Source organism: Seriola aureovittata, chromosome 8 (genome assembly GCF_021018895.1).
Source record: "Seriola aureovittata isolate HTS-2021-v1 ecotype China chromosome 8, ASM2101889v1, whole genome shotgun sequence".
NCBI classification, from domain to species: domain Eukaryota; kingdom Metazoa; phylum Chordata; class Actinopteri; order Carangiformes; family Carangidae; genus Seriola; species Seriola aureovittata.
The window spans coordinates 7,129,970-7,152,384 of NC_079371.1; the positions used below are offsets into that span (position 1 = coordinate 7,129,970).

Below are 22,415 nucleotides of genomic sequence, written 5' to 3' on the forward strand. Positions count from 1 at the left end.
CACCAGTGTAAGCACTTTTTGTTTTCTGAACAAGATAAAGAAACAATATTTATACGAATAGTGTTATTTATCGCTGATCGTATAATTACACAAACTTCCTGGTGAAATAACGGTTAGATGTTTATAGAACAAAATCATGTACAAATGAGCTCACAAATTAAACAAGGAAGCAGATGACACATGCCCAAGAAATACAGTTAGATCTATACAGAGGCACTGAAGGGAAGCAAAGAGACTTCCTGCTGGGCGACACAGTCCTGAGTGTGGGCTCCATCTGCACAGTGCTCATCTACACTCATTATGCTGATTAATCACTCTATACCACCCACTTTCAGCCACACGCCAATCACCATTTATCCACATGGACAACTGCACACTCATACAGAGTAGAAAAATGTGTCAACATGGCTTGGGCAAGATGATGAATGATGAAACCTATATTGCCTTTGATCAGCCCTTATTTAAGTGCTACTGTTCTCTATTAGTTGATAGTTACTTTTCACAGTTTGGTGGCTTGGTGTCACCTGCTGCTTTTGCACTAAACTATTATAATAGATATAACAGGCATGAAATGATGAAAATGCTTAGTGTTTTCTGATTTAAAAACCATTATTAGTAGCTAAATATACTATTTTTTATATTAGTCAATAAAGTTGGCACACATGCTATTGGTTTGATAAATGAATTAATGTTTTCCTTGACATTACTGACATTTTTTTTTTTAAATCAATTTCTATAAATGTGACCTAATGAACACTGTGATATACTGTACCTGGCTTGCATTTATATAAAGCTTGCATGTATTCATTGATGCTGATTAGGGGCTCTGATAAACAGTGGCTCAGTTTAACTGGTGTTGTAGCACTTCACACGAGGAAAATAAAACACTACAAAACTTAGTTCAATTCAGAATTCTTCCTTAGCCTCATTTTGCAAAGATGGGTGACAAGCAAGTGGGGAATTGATAAATGGAAGGAATAGTGAAAATAGAAGGAATCAAGGAAGCAAGAGGTGTTCATAATGCATCTAAAACTCTGTAACTCAATCTTATTATCTTCTTTCTCCGTCGACATGTCTAATGTAATGATTTGTCAGCAGAATGTGGCAGTGCGCTGGCCTTGAAGTACCCCTACAATGTGTCACCCTGGCAGAGTGGATAGATAGAAGTTGATTGGCCCTCCTTATTCTGCATTAGGGCCCATCAACGCCTCAGAGATGATGTACACATCCCTGAATGCTGGCAGACAGTCCTTGCTCTCACCATTCATCTAGGCTCCATATGAATCCTTGCAATTCCGTACTTATTTTCATCTCTATGCACCAGGCATGCAAACATACATACAGTACAGTGCACGCAAATGGAGAGTGTCACTTATTCTCTCAATCTTCTAGCCCCTGCACAATTGTGTCATTTATCATCTGACCAGTGAATGTGTTTAAGGTCCTTGCACATGTGCAAACACACGCGTTTGCATGCAACTCCTCTCTCTCATTCTTTTTCCCTCCATCCCATTTTATTTTCCTGGTGGACACAGGTCACTTTTATATATCTGGTCAGTTTGATCAACTTTAAAAAGACATCAGAGCCACACCACTACCATACCTTGTATAACAATGAGATGAAGAGGACAATGACAGACAATAATGAACACTGGCTTAGTGAAAACAGATTGAGAACACTTGGCAAAGGTCTGTTTTTAAAGGGATGACAGCCTGACAAAGCTATTCATTGCTTTTGTTGGCTGGCAACAGAAGCAGCAAGTGAATGGCCCTGTAGACCTTGTTTATGTGGGAAGGAGTCAGGCACGTGCTCTGTGGGCTTCAGGGGCCTGGTTGCATTGTGTTTGCATTTAGTTTGGCACTACAGGACTTCCACCCCTGTTAGTTCTTTTTGGTAGCACCCTGGCTAAGTGCACGTTCCACCTCACCTGCATTGTTTAAATCATGACGTGGCTATGCCCATGACCTTGCTGTCATTGACTTGTGTTGGCTCTCCTTGGTGTTTTAATTTCTCCCAAAGTCCTTCACAGCCTCTTTGCCCCAGGGAGCGGGCTTAACTGGCATAATGATGGTATTTGGTCCCATGCCCTTATAGTTCTTGCCAATGGAACACAAGGAGGGTAAACAATGCCCAGATTATTAATAAGCACTTGTAAACTTGAATAGTTAATGGTGTAATCAACTGACACACATGCAGGGAGTTACTCATAATAGTTCACTGGCAGGGTTACTATGATGTAATATATTGAGAGTGTAATTGCATAGTGACTTATTAAATTTATCCATTACCATTTTACCTGTGTTATTTTGTTATTGCAGTGTCATTACCTCCCTGATTTTTTTTAAATGCATCCCATGGAATTTTATTTCTGTTGTAATGTGGAGCAATGCTCATGTTTTGTATTTGTTAGTGTTTAACATCGTGTTCAGCAGCAGCATTATTTTTCAGTTTTCAGACAGACTGGAATATTTATGGGTATTATATATGAAGTGAATCATTTTGACTGTGTGGTTGGGAGATTTGTCATACCAAATACATGTAAGTACCACATAACTTCTATCAGTTCAAACTATTTCATTGGTGGTCCCTTCTGAGGACAACTGGAAAGCCCCTATCTGTTGTTTCAATGGCCCCTTGAAAAATCTTCAATGGGTTCAAGTGGCTGACAATGTTGTTATTGTTGTATTACACATGGTTTGCAACCTCTGGGAGGAATTGTGTCCAAGGCGTCGTTAGGAAGATTTCTTACTTACAGTAGGAGGGATTAAGTGGTATTGGTTTCCAGGAGTTTAGATTAATGCTTAGCCAGTGTACTCTACAAGCTCTCCAAGCATCGTCTTTTGTCTTGCCACTTTTTTTTTTCTTTTTCTTGTACAATATTTCTGCTAAACTACCTTCTGTTCCCTTGTTCCTTAATTGGCATATCTTGGGAAATTGCCCTTTGTGATTACAGTTATTAAATTCTTAAATTCCCTACAGTACATGCATACCCTCGTCTAATGTCCGCCCAAGCAAATATAAGCTTTTTAAGGTCTAATCAGCTTTCCTGCCTCTATCATGCGAAAAAAGGCCATGGTTCTTCATGCACGATATATAGTTTAGAGTTCGCAGTGCTCCTGTGATGTCCAATTATAGCCCTTTTCTAATTTAACCACGTCTCATCGAAGCTCATCACTACATTGACCTCAGTGGATCAGAGCTAATGCACAATCACAAAGGGTCATATTTAGTGTTGGCAACTTAATTCGGCCACTTAAGTTCAAAAGTTATATAAAAATATGTGCGGTTGCTCTAATTCAGACTTCAGCTTCTGAGGTAAGTCCAACATCCAGTCCACGCCTTTGGGCTTTTTTGGAACAACCACATTTAACATTGTAAATGATGTCCACCATTTCTTTGTTTATTAGCAGCTATCATGGAATGTTACGCAGTGATTAGGATGATGTAGGGTCAGGGCCACAGGCCAGTGGTTGCCTGAAACATTTCTGTTTAGCTGAAGATGGAGAGAGAACTGACATAGAAAGACATAGATACACACTTACATTGTGAAATCAAACAAACAGAACAGTTTTGTAGACTGCTCCAGAGCAGCTGTTTTTTCCCACCCCTACCCAGAACATGCCATGTGATCTAGCTGCCTGAAATGAGAGAGTCATCACTAAATGTTTAAGCATGCCCAGTTTTTGGTGTGTGTGGTAAGCTAACTCTCGTCAGCAGATGATATGGCCCTAGGGGCTTGTTTTGCGGAATATCAGAGTGGCTTCTTAATGTTTAATGTCTGCCAATGTATTTTATATTACCCCATCTCCTTTTCAAAAGGAAAGGCTAATGACTAACACTACACTGCCGCTATTCATTTGTAATTAGTGTTGCCCTATGTTGTGTGCAAATGCACCAGCAAGAATATCAAAGAAGTGCAGGGAAGTGTCCAACATTTCTCATATTTAAACTCAGCATGTCTTAATGAGTAAATGTGTACACATCATTTTTAGTACTCACTGTCTGACATACCAGTGCTTCTAAGTAAATAGTGGGAAACATTTGTGTTCATTTTATGATTTAGAATGAGCGGTAGAATGTGCCACATGTTAAACCGATTTTTACACATTCTGATTTGGCATGGACAAACTCTAAACGATGCTATGCCGCAAAACTAATCTAATTGAATGGGAGGATACACAAGGATGTATTGATGAGTTTCTTAAAGAAGTGATACACATGGAACCAGAAAAAGAGCCTCACCCACCATTTGCATGTTATTTTACGGCATCTCTGAGGTTTCCTTTGTGCTCTAAAGCCTATATACTTACTTTGATTCAATACATATTCCCCTCCATTAAAGTGAATAATATACTAATTCTAATATAATTAATAATACTAATTATCTATATGCTGTCATCTCTTTTAGCAACCCTGGGTTTGTTTCAGCTACAAATTAATGACTCAAAAATGATTGTGATATTTCCTCAAAACAGTTATTATTGCTGACTTCTTGTCTTACTTTTTCTGCTCTCCCTGCATGGCCAAATAAATGTATGCACATTAATATAAATTACATTTATCTCATTTAGATTTACCAATATGATTTTGATCCCCAGATGGTCATTTGGTACTGTTTTACTTAATATCTACGTAGACTAAAAACTGACACCTTACACAGTGGTTGTTACCACAGAAGTGATGACGAATATTGAAAATTACAGAGGCAAAGAGTTTTGAATAAATGCAACAACAAATTGCAATTCTGCAGTTACTACCTTTTTTTTTATTTAGTCATATGACCACATATGAATAGCTATAACTCATACAATGCATTCAGAAAATATTCCCTGATCAATCTACACTCAATACCCCATACTGATAAAGCAAAAATTAAATTTTTTAAATTTTTGCAAATTTATTAAAAAGGAAAAAAAACTGTAATATCACATTGACAAAAGTATTCAGACCCTTTGCTATGACAGTTGGAATTCAGCTCGGGTGCCTCCGATCTCTCTTGATCATCTTTGAGATGTTTCTAAACCTTGCCTGGAGTCCACCTGAGGTGAATTCAGTTGCTTGGACATGATATGGAAAGGCACACACCTATCTGTACAAGGTCTCACAGCTGACAATGCATATCAGGTTCTCACGTGCTACTGTAGCTCTTCTGTGGGATCGGACCAAACAGGGTAGCTTTTGATCGCCACACGTATTGATCAACCTTGGCCGCCCATGACCCTTTTGCTGGTTCACCAGTTGTCCCCATGAGATCTGCCGTTCTGGAGATGCTCTAACTCAGACGTCTAGCCATCACAATCTGGCCTTTGTCGAAGTCGCTCAGATCCTTACGCTTACCTTTTTTTCTTTTATCTTTCTTTTAAATTGCAGCAAATTACATAGTGTGTCACATAGAATCACAATGCACACTGAGTCTGGGTCGTCTCACTGTAAACACAGGCATTGTCAGTGTTCGGCTATGCAGTACTTCTCTACACCTTGCCATGGCAACAACCTTTCCGCCAGGTCTCACAGGAGTCTTTCCTACTAGCCTTGCTTGTCATTATTGTTTATCTCTCTTGTCAATCACCCAGATCACGACGATTCTCATCCATATGCATGAACCCATCATTACATGTGGTAGTCCATTGGCTGCAGGGTCTGGCAGTGCCCATGCCAGCCTTTGTTCTCTGCTGTAACAACAGGTGATTGTAGCAGCCTGGCACATTGTGGGGCATCATTTGCATGGTGTAAAAGTGCACATGTGGGGCAAGGTGATAAGTATGGCTTTGCATTGGGTCTGTTGGATTAGAGCTTAAGCAGGAGAATCAGGGTCCCCCTTGGGCTTAATTGTGGTTTATTTTGGCACACAGCACATAACTCTCTTCTGCATCAAATGCTAATTTAACAATGAAATGTGAAATACATTATGCTGATTTGCTGGGGCTGGAAAAATAAAACAGAAAAGGAGAAGTATTGAATAAACAAAGTAAAGGCAGGGGAAAGAGAGCGGAGGCCTGGCTTGGTGCAATATCAAATTCAGAAATTGATGGCCAGCACCCAAGGTACTACATGTACTTTTCAGTGATCATCACCACGCTGCTGATCTCTAGCCACAGGGTCCAGGCCAGGTAGTCTGTCCTCAGGTGGAATATTGATTAAAAGCAAACGCACACACACACACACACACACACACACACACACACACACACACACACACACACACACACACACACACACACACACACACACACACACATACACACACACAAACACACATACACACACACACACACACACACACACACACACACACACACACACAGCATACAGCACAACAGTTAAATTTTGATTAGATGGAGTCCATGCAGCTTCTCCTCAGGCACACTGGGAACTGTATTTTCTTAACCGAGTAAAAATTATCTTTCTGTTTTCACTCTCCAATTCAGTGTCTTTGTTTCTGTGACAGATGGCACATCACTCACAGAGACACTCTCAGACAGCAGACTCCGCAAACAAATTAATTTCTATTACTGTTTTGCATGCGAGCTCTATTCTTTTTTGATTTATAGTCTCATATACGAGCTCTGTACCAGGATGACTGTATTAGACGAATAAGAGACGAAGACAAATATTCACAAATGAGAGAGAATTTTGATTCAGTGAAGTTTATTTCCTTTCTTTCCACCTTGACAAGTTTGTTTTTTAGCAAATATTCGGCATGTAGCTTGTCTTCTTGTGTTTATTAAAACCAGTTATATAATCGATGATATGATATATGAAATGATTTCATGTATTCACATTTTATAGCGTTGTCCCCTTCACTTAATTTATGAAAGGTAGATTTATTTGTAAGTACTGAGGGTACTCAACAGATTCAAGTGAGAGTGGCTTAGGCTTCCAGACGCATTTTGTTTATCACTTGGTGTCTTTGTTTATTTATTTGTTTGTTTTTCTCTGTCTGTTACTCGCCTCTGTTCCTGTCTCTCTTTTTACCCAATTCTATCTCTCTGCTTATCTCTTTTGTTTCTCAATGTGAACCCTCCATACGCCTTGTTAATTTCCCTCTTAATCTTGCTTCACACCTTTCATGGTGAATGTAAGTGCTCAGGTGTGCACATTAAAAAAATCCTCCATATTTCCTTCTAAAAGACAAATTTAATGTCACACTAAGTCTGTCAGGTTTTCCAGCCCCAACCCTCAAATTAATCCCTCCCCCCTCTATCTCTCTTTCTCAGCCTTTTTTTTTCTCCCTCTCACTGTGTTTGTGTCTTTCTCTCAAACTGCATTTCTCATTTAGTTTAATGCGATTTTAGAATCTGTCACACTCAGTTTGTTGCCTGTCAGTCTGTCACTGTAGCTTTGCTCATAGTGAGATTTGAGGTGTTTGTGTGGTTTGGCAGGTTGTAAATTCTGTAAGACTACAACAGCCTGTATGACTGATGTTCATTGTTTAACATATTTACCTGTGAGACAAGATTTGCAGATTGTTGATGAAGTTAATTGTCACTAAAGTTACTCCTCTAATGTTGGGTTTAATATTACAAAACTTGAATAAATGAACACTGTCAGGGTAAAACAAGTAATGTAATTACAATTTCAGATAAAACCGCTGTTTTATACGTTTTTAAAGATATGTTTTAAACAGATAGTTTACCGGGAACTATCTGTCAAAAGTGTCCAGATTCTTGTAAACAAAAACACAACTTGATAGCTTTTGTTCCACGTATTCAGTTTCCAGTTCTGTGGTAGTAACCTTTTGTCTGAGTTAGATGCTGCCTACACCCACAAACTATTGTGTAAAGTTACTTTTTTTTTCTCTTTTGCTCTTGAGCCTAGTTTGAAAAAAAAAAAAAAAAACACAAAAACAAACAAAAAAAAAGAAAACTTTTGAAATTGCACATAATGTCTTTCCTGGAATTGTCAACGTTTGCGAAGTGAGCGTTGTAGAATGTTGAGAAGTCTTCTTGTCTGTCTATTATTTTGCTTATTGATTCAAACTGAAGTCTTCACTGATTTGCCATGAGCCAGGTAGGGAGCCTGCTGAGGTGTCACGTTAGGGAGATAGCAGTCCCACGATGCTCTTCATCACAAAGCATTGGCAGAATACCATGTTGCTCTGTCTCCCAAAATTGAGGGGAAAAATCAATTAAAAGGAGAAAATCACATCCGTCAAGCACATGGGAGACATGGTTCCTTTTCTGCCTTTGTTGTTAACCTCTCATCAGCCTTGTATAGAGGAACACTCTTTACTCACATCATCTTGTAGACATCAGGTGATTCTCCCTCTTTTCTCCTTTATTTAACCCAGCTTAATAAAGATGGAACTGCTCAGAGAAACACTTTATTAATTGACTTGTCTCACACTATATCGTATGGCCTCTTGCTCATCTGTATCATTTTGACATTACTGTTGGGTATATCCTTCTCTGCTCTTTAAGTATATTTCACAAGGTGCTGGTGGTAAATTAGGTGTAGTAGATGTTATAAGTCCTGCTCCACACAAATAATGAAGACAGATGGACGCTCCATAACAAAGCGTAAGGCTGACAATTCAACATAAAGTGTTGCACTACATCAGCACCTGCTGATTCTACCAGCATGCAGTGCTGTAAACTGTATGGTTAAGTTTATGCCTAATTGATGCCTAATACTCCCCTTTTAAACTGTATTAACTTGGCATGGGCTTGCGGATGCTGTGAAACTGTGAACTTGATTCAGTGGAAGCTGGTTGACAGCAGCAGAGATCAAAGTATGGAAGTGAAAGCCCTGCAGATACTGTCATCCTCTACAAATGTTTAGTGAACCGTAACCTGTATCTCATTACTTTTACACTCTCCTTTACCATCGCAACTGCTTCCATTCCTCAAGTACAGACCTTTCACAGTCTGGGTTGCAGTAGTGGAACTATTTTGACAATATTTACCGCAGTGTAATTTTTTTGTTCTTGTATATTGTTTATACACTTAAAAAAAAAAACAGTTCCAAGTGAATGTTAGGGGAAAACACAAGTTACAGTGTTGTGAGGGTCTCTGAGTCCTTGAGTTGACCTGCTGACAGTAAATCTATAATAAATAGATTTAGTATTTGTGTGCAATGATATCCTAATGTATTTCACAGTAGAATAACAACCCAAAAAATATCTCTATGCTGTGGTTATTCTTTAAATCGAAAGTGACCACATTTTGACTGGTAAGCTTACATCGTTTTCACTGGTTTTCACACTGATGGAAATAAATATGCTACCGGCCTACCGCTGTCCTTGGCAAATATTAATTATTTCTGATTTGTCAAACTGAGCACATGATTGATTGACAGGCGAAACATATCCAGGATCACACACGCTAAAACTGTCTTGTGTAAATCACGCAAGGCAGTTTTTTGCAGCCAGATAAAAATATACATGAAAATATACACTACTGGAACAGTGAGAAGCTTTTGAACTGTGACAGTCAGCAGAGGAATAATAAAACTGGCAATGAAGGCCATAACTGTTGTTTGAATGTTGGGACAAATGAAATGCTCAGACTCGGAGAGCATTTCTGAGCCAACAGGAAAAAAAACAAAAAAAAAACACCTACCGAAGAACTCTCTATTGAAAGTACACACAGATACGCATTTTGACTTGGATCTTGACAGGAATTTTACAGTCAGTATATGTTTTCTGATTACACGTGAAATCATAATGTACACACCTTTTTGGCTAAACTAAACCTGTGTTAAAGTTGTTACTTGCTGTAAGATGTACATTCATAACATTGTATCTCCAATACAACATAAAGGCAGGGAAGTGGAATAGCTTCATTTTCCACTCATATCTATAGTCGATTTCATGCCATCACTGAATTTACCATTTAAACATTTTTTCAGTAAATGTGTAGTGTACATTTACCAGGTGATGAATATATTCATTGTTTTCACACATTCAACCTATAATCTGTTTTATTTTTGACAAGGACATACTAGTATTTATGAGGTTTTTAACCCGAACAACAAATTTTCCTCTTTGCTGTCGCTGTTTTGTTGGTGGATTGCTGTATCTTGGCTCATGTGCTGATATGTAGTGCCTTCATCCTCGCCCAAGGCTGTAAATGAATGTGTAGTGTTGCTAGCATACTTCCAGTAATCTCTCCTAGACTGCTGTGTGTGTCTGGTGGCCTGTGGTGCGGAGTCTGGCCCAGCATCATCACCCAGTCTCCCACAATGCCACACATATGGTGCTGCCTTTGTGTCAATTGTGCTCCGTGGGGTTTCTGATAATTAACAAGATGACAGACAAATGCAATGACAAGCACAAGGTGGATTTGATTTTTCATTACCTTGTCCTCTTTCTTATGTTTTTCAGTTGTATTCAGCTGTGACATTTTGAAATGTTTTAGAATAATTTCACCTCTTTCCAAACATTAAATCCACTCCTAATGGCAGTTACCAAGGCCTCCACTTCAAATCCATTGACTGGTCTGAATGGTCTGAGTTCTGTGAATACATTGACTCGCAGAATGAATACAGGGCAAGGACACTTTTCCTTCATTCTATACCATGCCAAACCGGACTCTGTAAAAGACACACTGTGTAAACGTGAAAACATATCCCTAATTGTCTTCTTGCTCATTGCTCAAGAAGCAGTGCCAGAGAAGAACAGCTTAAGTAATTGGATTTGCCACAGTATTTGCAGTAACTCTTGTAATGGATGAATGGCTTTCTTCTCGTTTTATACAGAAATAACTGAGTGAATATATCTGTTGTTAAGAAGAACTTTTCCACTAATTCAGTAACAAAGTTGTTTGTGAGTGAAGTTGTTACAAAAGATACAGTTTGTAATAAATTTCATGTTGCAACAAGAATAACTTAGTGTTTCAGCTGATAATGTGTCTTAGTTCCAGATAATAATTTTATATACAAGGTATTGCACTCTCCCTCGTAGTTTTATGATTATACTAACATACACTTCAATGCTACTAAAACTTGCATTTTTGAACATAAATAATAAAAATCTTTGAAAGTCTTTGAATAATGTTTTTTTTTTTTCTGTCACTTCTCAATGAAAAAGTCATTAGATTTATGAAAGAGCATCAGGAAGAGTTTCTTTATGAAAGGTCATGAGTGAATAATTAGTAACATAAAAGCTCTGTGCTGCGTACAGTGCATCCATTGCTCTGGTCCAAAGGGGAGAAAAGGAAATGTGTGCCCAGTAATCATCTAGCTCCAATGTACAATTCCAATTACACAAATATGTTTATTTATTTATTATTTCTTTTTTATATCATCAACTATCTTTTCTGCTTATGCTGATATGATCAAAAGCCTTCATTATCAAGGCACCATTGCTTGCCGCAGACCCTAATTGGGGCTTCAATAAAAGCAAGCAACATTTGATATAATGGCTCCCTCCCAAACAGGAATGCCAGGCCTGCATTATGGCTTACTTTTTATATTGCTGAGCTCCCTGAGGGAAAGACAGAGATGTCATCATTAGTGGGCAGCAGACTATGGCCGTGGTGCCCACGATGACTGCTGAGGTCTATAAAGTGGTCAGCCAGGCCTGTGGCCCAGGAGCTGTGTATGCGCTCTGTTTTCCCTGTCTGAGTTCCCATCTGCCCACGTGTCCCTGCGCCAGTCTGCTCCCGCTGAATAAATTTGGGGAGCTAATGGGGAAGGAAGCTTTGTGAAGACCTGGAAAAGGGCACCTCTTCTTCTTCTTCTCCTCTGAGAAAAGAAGGGGAAAAGTCGCTGTGGTCAATTTTATTAACTTGGCTGACCTTCACACAAACAATTAACATTTACAGAAAACACAGCCTCTCCCATTATCTTCCTCATCTCCATCCTAATCTTCAACCTCACCAGAAGCAGCATCATCCTTTTTTTCTGCTCCTACAAGGGCAATTTTATAGAGACGTAGCAAATTAATGGCAAACCCGTTGCATGTATTTTTAAGGCAATTGCAAGGTGATGTGGATTATGCAGTAGAAGGTCAGTTATCTGAACATGCCTGACATGTTCAGTAATTGGCTAAGGGCCACAACTGTCACAGTAAACCAAGCCAGCAGTGAGTGGTGATTATGTGACCTTATCTACTTATCTGCTCACTCTCCTACCAGACCATCAGCAAACCTCTATTCATTCTGACTGAAATCTAGTCTTTTAAAGGTGCATATATGCAATGAAAGAATTTTTGTTTTGACAGTGTTAGAACACAAAAGAAGTTTTCCATATAATCTCTACTAATTTATAAATCTGTGAGGATCCTTGTTAGCTAACCAGGTAAATTGAACAGGGGTATACTCAGCAGGCTCACTCTTTGCTTGTATGGACTCCTACTGTGTGAAACACCCTGTCGTGGACATGGACAAAAAAATGAGATTTACATTAACAGTATCCCCCTTTGTGTGTGTGTGTGTGTGTGTGTGTGTGTGTGTGTGTGTGTGTGTGTGTGTGTGTGTGTGTGTGTGTGTGTTTGTGTGTGTTTGTGTTTGTGCGTGTGTGTATGTGTGTGTGTGTGTGTGTGTGTGTTTGTGTTTGTGTGCGGCTGTTTCTGTGTTTGTGTGCGCTCTCCTATTTGTAGAACCTGATAAAGAACCTGCCAGAGCAGAAAGAGCTGAATGCGCTTGCGGAACTAAAGGGTGAATATGAAGAGCTAGTGGAGTCGGAGCAGTTTGGTATTGTGGTGAGTATAATTTCCTGTGTTTGGATAGTAGTTTAGGTGGGACCATGAAATTAAGAAATTTATCATTTAGAGGGGATGCAAGAGTTCCAGTAATGTTTAATTAAAACATCTAACAGTATAAAGGGTATATCTGATAAAAAGAAAAACTGAAAAAAAAAAAAAAAAAAAATTGGTAACCAAGTTCCAAATGACATAGACTGAGATTAAAAGAGAAGTACTTTTGACTCAGGCAAAGAACAGTTCAATCATTTTTGATTAGGATTCAGCATTGAGAACTCAGTGAATGCCATATTTTGACATCAACTGTCAGTGTTGTCTCATGATAAAACCATACCCTAAGGCTATGAATCCTGTCTGTATTAAAGTTCTTTGAAAAGCATACAGCTGTAGTCAACCAGCGTGGTGATGTTTCCCAACCATCTAAGTCTTTTGCAGTGGTAAGATAAATAATACTAATATTGTAAAAGAAACCATAAGAAAGTGTGATTTCAGTCATCAAAAGAACAAGGTTTTCATCAGATAACTATGTAACAGGTAGCACATAATTACAGCTGTAATTTAGTATGTAAACTTTTAGGGCACAGTCTTTTAGTTTTTTGGCTATACAAATCAGATTAATCAACACAAATGATTGTTTTTTTTTTACTTCATAATGAAGAGGAAGATATTTCTTGTGCCTCATCAACCAGTTTTCCTTTCTTTTTTTATCAAGCAGTCTCTGTTGCTTGATAATAAAAAAAAAACATGGTGGATGACTGAAAATTCTGGTTGAACTGTTGTACTGGAAGGAAGAAGGAAAATACATCATCAAGCTGTTCTGACCTTTCCACTTAGTTACAGCTGTAATTACTTTTTAATTAACTGCTCTTGCAATCCATTTACCGAGTGAATACCCAGCACGTTAGGGAACTGCAAAAGGAAGTGCTATCTTTAAACTTAACTTTACAACAAGATCAGAGAGGTACATTACAGAGTTTTACAAAAGAAATGTTCAATTAGATCCAAGGGTCGCAGATGTGCCCCATCTCCCAAGTTATTCTCTTTACTCGTTAAAGGCTTTTTTTTGCCTATGTCTTTTAGGAGATTTAATGAAGCAGGGGGTGGCAGTTTCCCTCGCGATCTCACCAATGTTGTGATCATATACCTCCTCACTGATGAAGTAGCTCCTCAATGCGGAGCTATTTAGTTCCCCTGGGAAATAAGCCATGTTCAAGCTTTCCTCTGCCAGAGCTGTCACCAACATGTTCGCTTCCATTGTGATTTCTCCTTATTGTATAGAAAATCAGTTGAGGAAGATGGGAGGAGTGTGCGCGCTTATGTGTGTGATTGTGTATGCACATGTGCGCATATGCAAGGAAATGAGGTGGGTGGGAATGGTGGTGTGTGTGAAGGGGGTGGGCGAGTGTGGGGAGTAGTGTGTCATAGACGACTTGCCCATACACATGAATAAATTTAAGCAGTAATGAAACATTATGGGCTGGATCTGAGGGTTGCCTTCAAGCACCGGATTATGCAGCAATCTGTAGAATTTGTCTGTGGCTGCTGCTTTGCCACATATCTTACAGCCAAAACCCTATTTGTTTTAATTCCCTCCCATTTTCATAGCTATTTTTTCTCATTTTCCTTTCTGTTTTTTTTTTTTTTTTTCTTTGGCTTCCACTCCCAAGCCCACAAGTATTGATTGGGGCTGTTATTTATTTATGACAAATCTTTTTAATGGGATGCTCCCTTATCCATATGAAAGTCAGAAGGGAAGCAGGAAACAGGTTAATCCCATTTGCTAAAGAGGGTAGTTGATTTTCAGTTCATTAAAACTAGTCACAGCAGTAATTACACTGGGGATTCAACATGACAATGATGGCAAGGTGGTGCCTTATATGATTTATAGGATTTCTCTTCTGTCTTTCTTTGCTCACCATACAAAAAGTTATTCTAGCAACTTGTATCTTTAAATAGAGTTTCAAATAGATTGTGAGGAGCAGAATTCATGGTTGAGAACCTTAACGTTAAGTTAAATCCTGTCCATACATTAATGTATGTTATTTGTTTTTTGTTATTTGTTATTTGTGCACTGGCCTGGAAATGTAGTTTGCTGTCATTACCTGTCTGTGCAACTTACAATATTACTTTTCTTTTATTGTCCTCAGATGAGTTCAGTAAAGCTCCTACGGCCGCGTCTCAACGGCATTCTGTTCAAGCTAACGTTCGAGGAGCAGGTGAATAACATCCGGCCAGATATCATGAATGTGACATTCGCCTGTGAGGAGGTGAAGAAGAGTGACAGCTTTAGCAGACTCCTGGAGTTGGTGTTGCTGGTTGGCAACTACATGAATGCTGGTTCAAGAAATGCCCAGACATTTGGTTTCAACGTCAGCTTCCTCTGCAAGGTAATGCACCACCATGTTGTGAAAATATGTGAAACATGAAGTGACATTAATATGATTTGATTTTAGATAGTAGTCATCTGATTCTTACCATTCACATTAGAATGTAGGTGCACATTTCAAAATACCAGTATAAACCCACGGAATTAAAATAGATTTTCATACAAACGGCACCTTATTTATTTATTCTAATCTAATTTTATCTGATTATGCAACAATGAAATAAAAAACGGTTTCAATACGACAAATGACAAAAACATTATGAGCCATGGAACTTGAGCCAGTAAAGGCAGCACCCCTATCCACTGCCAGGTAAAATCACAGCATGCAAAGGTGTGAAAGAGAGGACTGGCTGCCATGCACACACAGCTATACTAAGCACAACAAAGCTCTTGAAGCACACCTGCTCAGCCACACACACATACACACACACACACGCACGCACGCACACACACACACACACACACACACACAAACAAAAATACACCAGGAAAGCAGTGAGACAAGAGGCTTTCCTGCACTGCTCTGAGAGGAAGATTCCTTGAGCTGAGGTGAGAGAGGAGAATTTCAGCCCCACTAGACGAAGCTAAGGTTGGTCGTGTCACAATAAAAAAACAGTGTTAAGCTTGGATTTTAAAATAGAACTTAAACAACGACGGCAACGTGGCTTTAAAAGTTGTTGGAAAGTTATGTTTATTTATTCTTTGTATACATGGATTTGTGAGATGTGTTTTTCTTGTATAAATCAGAAATCTAGCAGTGGCTTTTTTATAAATGTTGCCATTTTTAGCTCAAAATGTACTCTACATCAACTGAGCCTTGAACATGATGTATAGCCATATACAGTACTCTAGTGTATAGTTATATGGAATCAAGGCTGACCATTGTTGTTCTGCAATATTGCATATGTGTGGAGTCTCTGTATTTGGACACATTTTTCTAAGAAACCACATTTAATAGACAACAGTGTATTAATCTCTAATGTCACATTTAATGTCCTTTCTTATGCACAAATTAATTAATTCATAGTTTTCAAACAAAATTCAATAAATGAGTCAGGCTGTAATTATTTAAATTAGGTAAACACATTTTTAAAAGTTAAAAACAAAAATTCTTGTCGTTTGTAGATTCTTTGAGGATTTTGTTCCCCTACATCTTAGGGGGAAAAAAGGAAACCCCAGGAAAACCCTGTCTGGAACATGACCACATGCATATCACTTCCAAAAAAATTAAAGAAAAATAAAATCAGACGATCAGGCAAGTTGCTGTAAATGTTCCAACATGTTTTCATGCCAACTCCAGATCCAGCATCACAGGTATATCTACAAAATAAACAGCTTGTGAATAAATACAATTTAACTGACAGCCAAACATTAACTTTTTCCTTTTAAAGTAGCTTTGGCACCGTGTTGTAGCACAGTATTCAATGTCCTATCTAACTGATGATAAAAGTGATGACAATATTTATTGGGCAGCCTGCAGCGTGCTGGAAGAACTCGTGGGGGTGCTGAAGCAGGGGCAAGCCTCCTCCCAGCGCTTCCTGTGGTTGCCAATCAAACTGGGGCTTAACAACTAAAATAAGTCGCAAAATCCATCTTTTATGCTGCTCGTGTGAAAATTTATAACACATCTTTTTCAGTGTCATTCTCCTCAAACTCTCTGCTGTTCTGTAGCAGTACTACAACTGTTATGAGTAGAGGAGAAGAAAAAAAAACTGATAGCCCTTCAACTATCATGTCAAATGGATCAGTCATGTCATGTGAAAACACTCAACATGGGCTTTTTCCATATGGGGAACCCAAGTTAGAATGCCATAAGCCACCGCCTTACACGCATATTTGAAGCCAACAGTCTTGCAAGTTCCATGTGTGAAAAGGGCTTTAGTATGGTGAATCCAGTGTGCCTTTGGTATTTCTGCAAGCTGACTGAATCAGTGTGGAGTGTCAGTGTAGAACCTGGTAACGCCTCAGGGGGCTGATTGGGCCATTATTGATGGACAAGAAAAAAGTCTGCTTTCTCACTTTAGTCAATCAAGTAAATGGCCCCCTGGGTAGCAGGTCTAGGGTACCTAATGGGCTCATCAGGGAGGAGGAGGTTGATGATGGGAATGAGCTGCAAGGGGAAGGGCACAGGCTGACCCACCTTCCCCTTCAGCCCTCCACTAAAGCCCCTCGTCCTGCCAAGGACACACAAATCTCCTGGGAGCCAGCATGGTCACATACACTCAGCAAGTTGAACATCCACACTGGCTTTACACAGACAGCTGTGAAATGTTGATTTCATGATGGTATTGTGTGGAAAAAGATGTGATAAAATAACACGATAATCACTATTAACTTTATGGGTAATAGATATTTTTGTGTTTGTGTTATTTGTAACATGAAGTTTTTCTATATTTTTTCAAACTGCCTTTACTGTATGATACTTAGGAATATAGGAGAGACTTGTTTTATAATGAAATATAAATGCATGCAACCATCTGCTGTATAACTCAAAAACAAAGAAATATTGTTTCTCTTGGGCCTTATCTCTCTCTTACTGCGGGAAAAACACTTTTATAGACTCTGCTAAATAATTAAAGAACACATGGCAATGATTTGTGTTCAATTTAAGTAGAACAGAGCAGGCTTTCTGATAAACACTTGACTTGGTAAGAGGGTGTCATCTACCCAGCATCAGGGTGACCTTGCGTCCTGCTTTTGAATTACAGCATTTTCCACAGCTAACATCTCTTTTACAACTGTCATTGTTATTATACAATTCACATCTTCAGCACCTATATTTGCATTGCGCAGGATGTGATCAAGCATCGCTATGGTTGTTTTATTCACAGAACACTTACACTGTGCTTTTTTATTTATGTACTATATATTCTTTTTCTTCTTCTTAGATAGTATAATTAATTATATGTGCAAGTCTATATGTCTGTCCTGCGCTGCAGCTCCATCTGCAGAAGTTAAATTGAGAAATCAAGGGCCGACAATCCCTCTGTTAGTCTGAGGGTTCTTTGTTCCCATCGCCACTCCTTCTCTTATTAACTAATTATTGTGTTATTTATTTATTTTCTACATAGAAATTAAAGTGAAAGCTTATTGTAAAATGCCTTGCCACTCTAAATGCTCCATGTATTGGAATATATTGTACTAACTGGTGAGGGATTTAGAGTAATGCTACCTCAAGGCAATTTATGTTAGGTAAGATTTAATGATATTACTGTTCAGAATTTGCTTTCAACAACACTGTAATGGGGCGCTGTTTTTCCATTTACTTCAAATGGAGAGATTTTTCTGAAGCACATTCAAATGCACTGTATATAGGTTATTTTAGAGAAAAGATTTGAGCTTAAACTTAAGGTAGCTTTAAGGTAGCCTAACCTCTTCGAGGAGAGCATTTCAAAGCTTAGGAACTCTGACGGTAAAAGCCCTTTTCAATTTTAGCTTTTAGCACGAACTTTGAAATGTCCAGGACAAGGGATGGACTGGGATTACAAATGGCCCTGGACTTTGGCATAGATTAGCTCAACACAACCTGTGCACAGATACTGCACAACCAATGGCACAGTTCTCACGATACCTTAAAGCTGCATTCATTGAAATTCCTGATGTAAAATAGTGTGAAAATAACATCAGCGCCTTTGGCTTTACCAAGGAATCCCCTTGCCTTTACAGAGGCCCTCAACAGAATGTTTTACAACTACCAACAAAAGTTTTTTTTGGTTTTTTCACTCTGAAATACCGTCCATTTTCAAAAGTCCCAGACTTTTAAATTCAAATTTAAAATGAAAATGATAAGCTGAAGTTATACTATACAGATTAATTCATTAAAGCTGTACATATTAAATTAAAAGTACAGGTTTGGGTACAGCAGTTTAAGTGGTCTGTTTATGAATTAGTGAATATGCATACTCTGTGGACTTGGTCCAGTCTTATTATGTCAGTGAAATTCACCTCACAATGATAATATGCTTCCAGTTTCATCAGATAATTTTCATGACTGCTTTATAACCCCGAATCACTTATATCCACTGTATTTGATAAAACCCCACAGTGTAACCATTCTCCTCCCCTGAATGGTCACTGGATTGGTTCACATTAAAGAATTTTCTCTAAATTAATAACATGTTTTATCACTGACACAATGGAGAATATATTTTCAAGCTAAGGATCCAAAATATACTTTACCACATTATTTAGAATTGTTATTTCAGTAAATGTACTGTTTGTTAACATTCACAATTCCTTTTTTTTCCCCTTCTCCCAGTTCACCCTCTCTTTATTGCATATCACTAGTATTAGTCAGCAGATGAATTTAACATACCAGAGATGTACTTTTTCATTTGGTAATGACAGTTTGAGGCATAACAATAAACAAATTAAAATTTAAAATCCATGAAATTAAATTGTGATTACCCAACATGAGCAAATGATTGATCCTCATCTAATGAAAGTATGTGTGTTTTTTTTGTGTGTTGGTGTGTGAGGCTATGCCTCTGACTGCCTGTAATGGTTTCAGTTCACTATTGCCTAAATGTGTGTGGGTGTGTGAGCATGTACACACCTGTGTTTGCATGTGCACGTGTGGGCATGTCCAACTGCAGGCTGTTTATAGCACAGATATTATCAGTATGAGTACACAGAGGTAGGTTGTGCTAATTAGCTTTCCCAGCATGCCATTCAAACAGCATGGCAATCACGGTGGGGAATGAATATGGAACAAGTTTCCTATGCACTGATGTGGAGACTCTAGCTCCTGTGTATGAACTCACAGACACAGACACACATGCACATACATGGCAAACACAGTACATTACTTTCATTCAAACTTTTCTGCACCACTGTTCCTTCATTCATATGGTTCTCGTATCATTTTATATGTGTATGTACTGTATATGCGTGTGTGTTTCTTTTTGGTTAGCCGGTATGATTGTGGAAGTATGTTTCCATAGCTCTTAGCTCATAGCTCTCCTAGCTTTCCATATTTCATAGTTTTGATGCCTTCAGCATCATTCTATGATGTAGAAAATTATTTTTTTTTTAATTTGAAAAACCATTGAATTAGAAGTTATGTCCAAACTTCACATTAAAAGTAAAAACAAATTTAAGTCACTAGAAGTAGCACCACTAGCATTTCTATGTATTTATGCTAAGCCACAAAAGCGATTATGTGACATACACCTTGATCATCGGCAACCCCTTCAACAGCAAATATTTTTCTTGGAAACATAATCTTTTTATCTTTTTAATTTTTACATTTTAAGGTAATGACAGTCTGTTAGTAATTTACATATTTGGCCTGATCACTCGCTAGCATTATTTTTTTTTGCCAACTCAGGAATAAATCTTGTATGTCAAACTGGACTAACTACACACTTCTGGTGCTGACCATAACTTCATCAGACACACTGTACAGTTGGTGCAGGTAGAAAGTTGGTCCTCACATAACACTTGAGGGAATATCTACTGTTCTGAAAGCATAAAAAGATGTGCACTTACATCACAACAGTGGTTACCTTTTAGTCAACTAATTAGCTTTTTGATTTGGATGCTCTAAGTACTGTATTTCTCTGTGGCTTCACTGAGCCTTATAATCATTGTCGAACTGGTAGGATTTTTCCAAATTTTTGGGTAGTTCAGAAAATTTAGCTGAGATATGAAAACACTGTGATTAAACTCCTGTGTAGTGTATTTGACAAGTGAATGAGTATAAAAATGTGGGTTAATCAGTTATTTTCTCTTTTTCTTTTCAGCTGCGAGACACTAAATCCATCAGTCAGAATACAACACTTCTTCATTTCCTGGCTGAGAAGTGTGAAGAGAGCCACCCAGAGATGTTGAGGTTTCCAGATGAACTGGAGCATGTGGACAATGCCAGCAAAGGTATGTAATTATGTCTTTATGTCTTGAGACCATCACTTATTATAGTACCCACATGTAAAATATAAAAGTCAAAGTGACAACATCATCTGGTATTGACTACAGTCTGGAGGACTTCACTGTAGGCAAACTACCAAACTACCAAAATATATCTATAAATGCGACGCAGTTTTTTCATTTTATTTTATTTCCAACACATTTTCACACTTCACTTAATCTGTTTTGTTCCTTAATGACAGCTAGCACTCTCTCTTTGTGACAAAAATAGAGCTGTTTGTCTGACCACACTGTCATTCAGCCTGTCAATAAACTAATTCCACTCTAATTCTATTCTCAAGCATTTGGTGGAATCCCTGCAGGCTTATTTACTTTGTTAGTCTCATAATTGGTTATTTAATCTAATTCAGCTAATTATGCACTTGACTGAGGCTGCCAGCCATTGTGTAAGTGGACTGAATAGTCTTCGTGCTCTGTATATATATATATATAGATGTCTATATGTACAAATTTTGAATTACATCAAATTTTTCATTTGATGGAAATGAATAATTCAAGCAGAATCCAGTTAATTGACTGAGGCCAGTAAATAAATGCCTCTTGTAAAAAACCCTCAGGAACTATCTAAGAGATTGGGATGCCAAAGAAAAAGTTTACTTCGGGCTCACCACGCTTCACTTGTTTCATTAATCATCACATACAATTAAACAGGATTTTCAACAGTGACATTTTGAGACGTTGAAAGTGGTAACACACTTACTGATGTCACAGAGGTCACCACTTTTAAATAGGTCAGTTGTCTTGTTTTAGAAAATTTTGCACAATCTCTACTTTCTTTCTTTCTTTTCTCTGAACTATTAATGGACTCTTTCTTTGTCACACTCATCTTTTATTCCTTTTATTCCTCTGGCATTTTTAGGCTAGGGAAATAAGGAAAGGCGAAATCTCATAAGCTTCCAAAAATCCATTTCATTAGATTTACTTTAAGGCAGATCACAAAGGAACATAGAGATTGTCTTTGTCTTTGGAAAGCTTTTACTGCATGTTTAACAGTAGAGCGTCACTGAATTATTTACCACTATCACCAGATCCTTTACAAGCTTTTTGTATCCTGACTAAAGAAAAATTAAATAAAGCTGCCTTTGTACACTGTACATTCTTAAGATGCGGTCAAATACCACTTATGCATGATTGCCTTGTCTGATGGCAGTTTCTTTTATTTCTGCTGAACGTGCGTGTCTTTCTACTACTACTACTCTTGCTGAGTGACTTCATTGGTTAGACTGTTTTTCTCAATCAATCTGTATGCCTGTTTTAAAGAGTGCAGTGCTGACTGATTATTTATTAAGATAACTAGCCATAGTTTGAAAAATCATTATTGTTTATTCAGATACCAAATAGCTGTTACCATGGCTACCATGGAGTTCATATTAAAAATAATAAATGTTTATACTAGATAGACTGGTAAAGTAATTTAAAACCAAACAAACGACACACAAGTCATAAAGTAGCATAGT

At 38.1% G+C, this 22,415-nt stretch overlaps 1 protein-coding gene across 6 annotated transcripts in view; it reads left to right on the forward strand.

Moving 5' to 3' along the window:
• Positions 1-22,415, forward strand: part of diaph2 (diaphanous-related formin 2) — a 372,424-nt gene that overhangs the window by 206,384 nt on the left and 143,625 nt on the right. For all 6 annotated transcript variants that reach the window (XM_056382907.1, XM_056382908.1, XM_056382912.1 and 3 more), the window contains 3 exons: positions 12,543-12,644; positions 14,792-15,031; positions 20,775-20,904. In XM_056382907.1, coding sequence (XP_056238882.1) covers positions 12,543-12,644; positions 14,792-15,031; positions 20,775-20,904 — 472 coding nt within the window. The remainder of the gene's footprint in view (positions 1-12,542; positions 12,645-14,791; positions 15,032-20,774; positions 20,905-22,415) is intronic.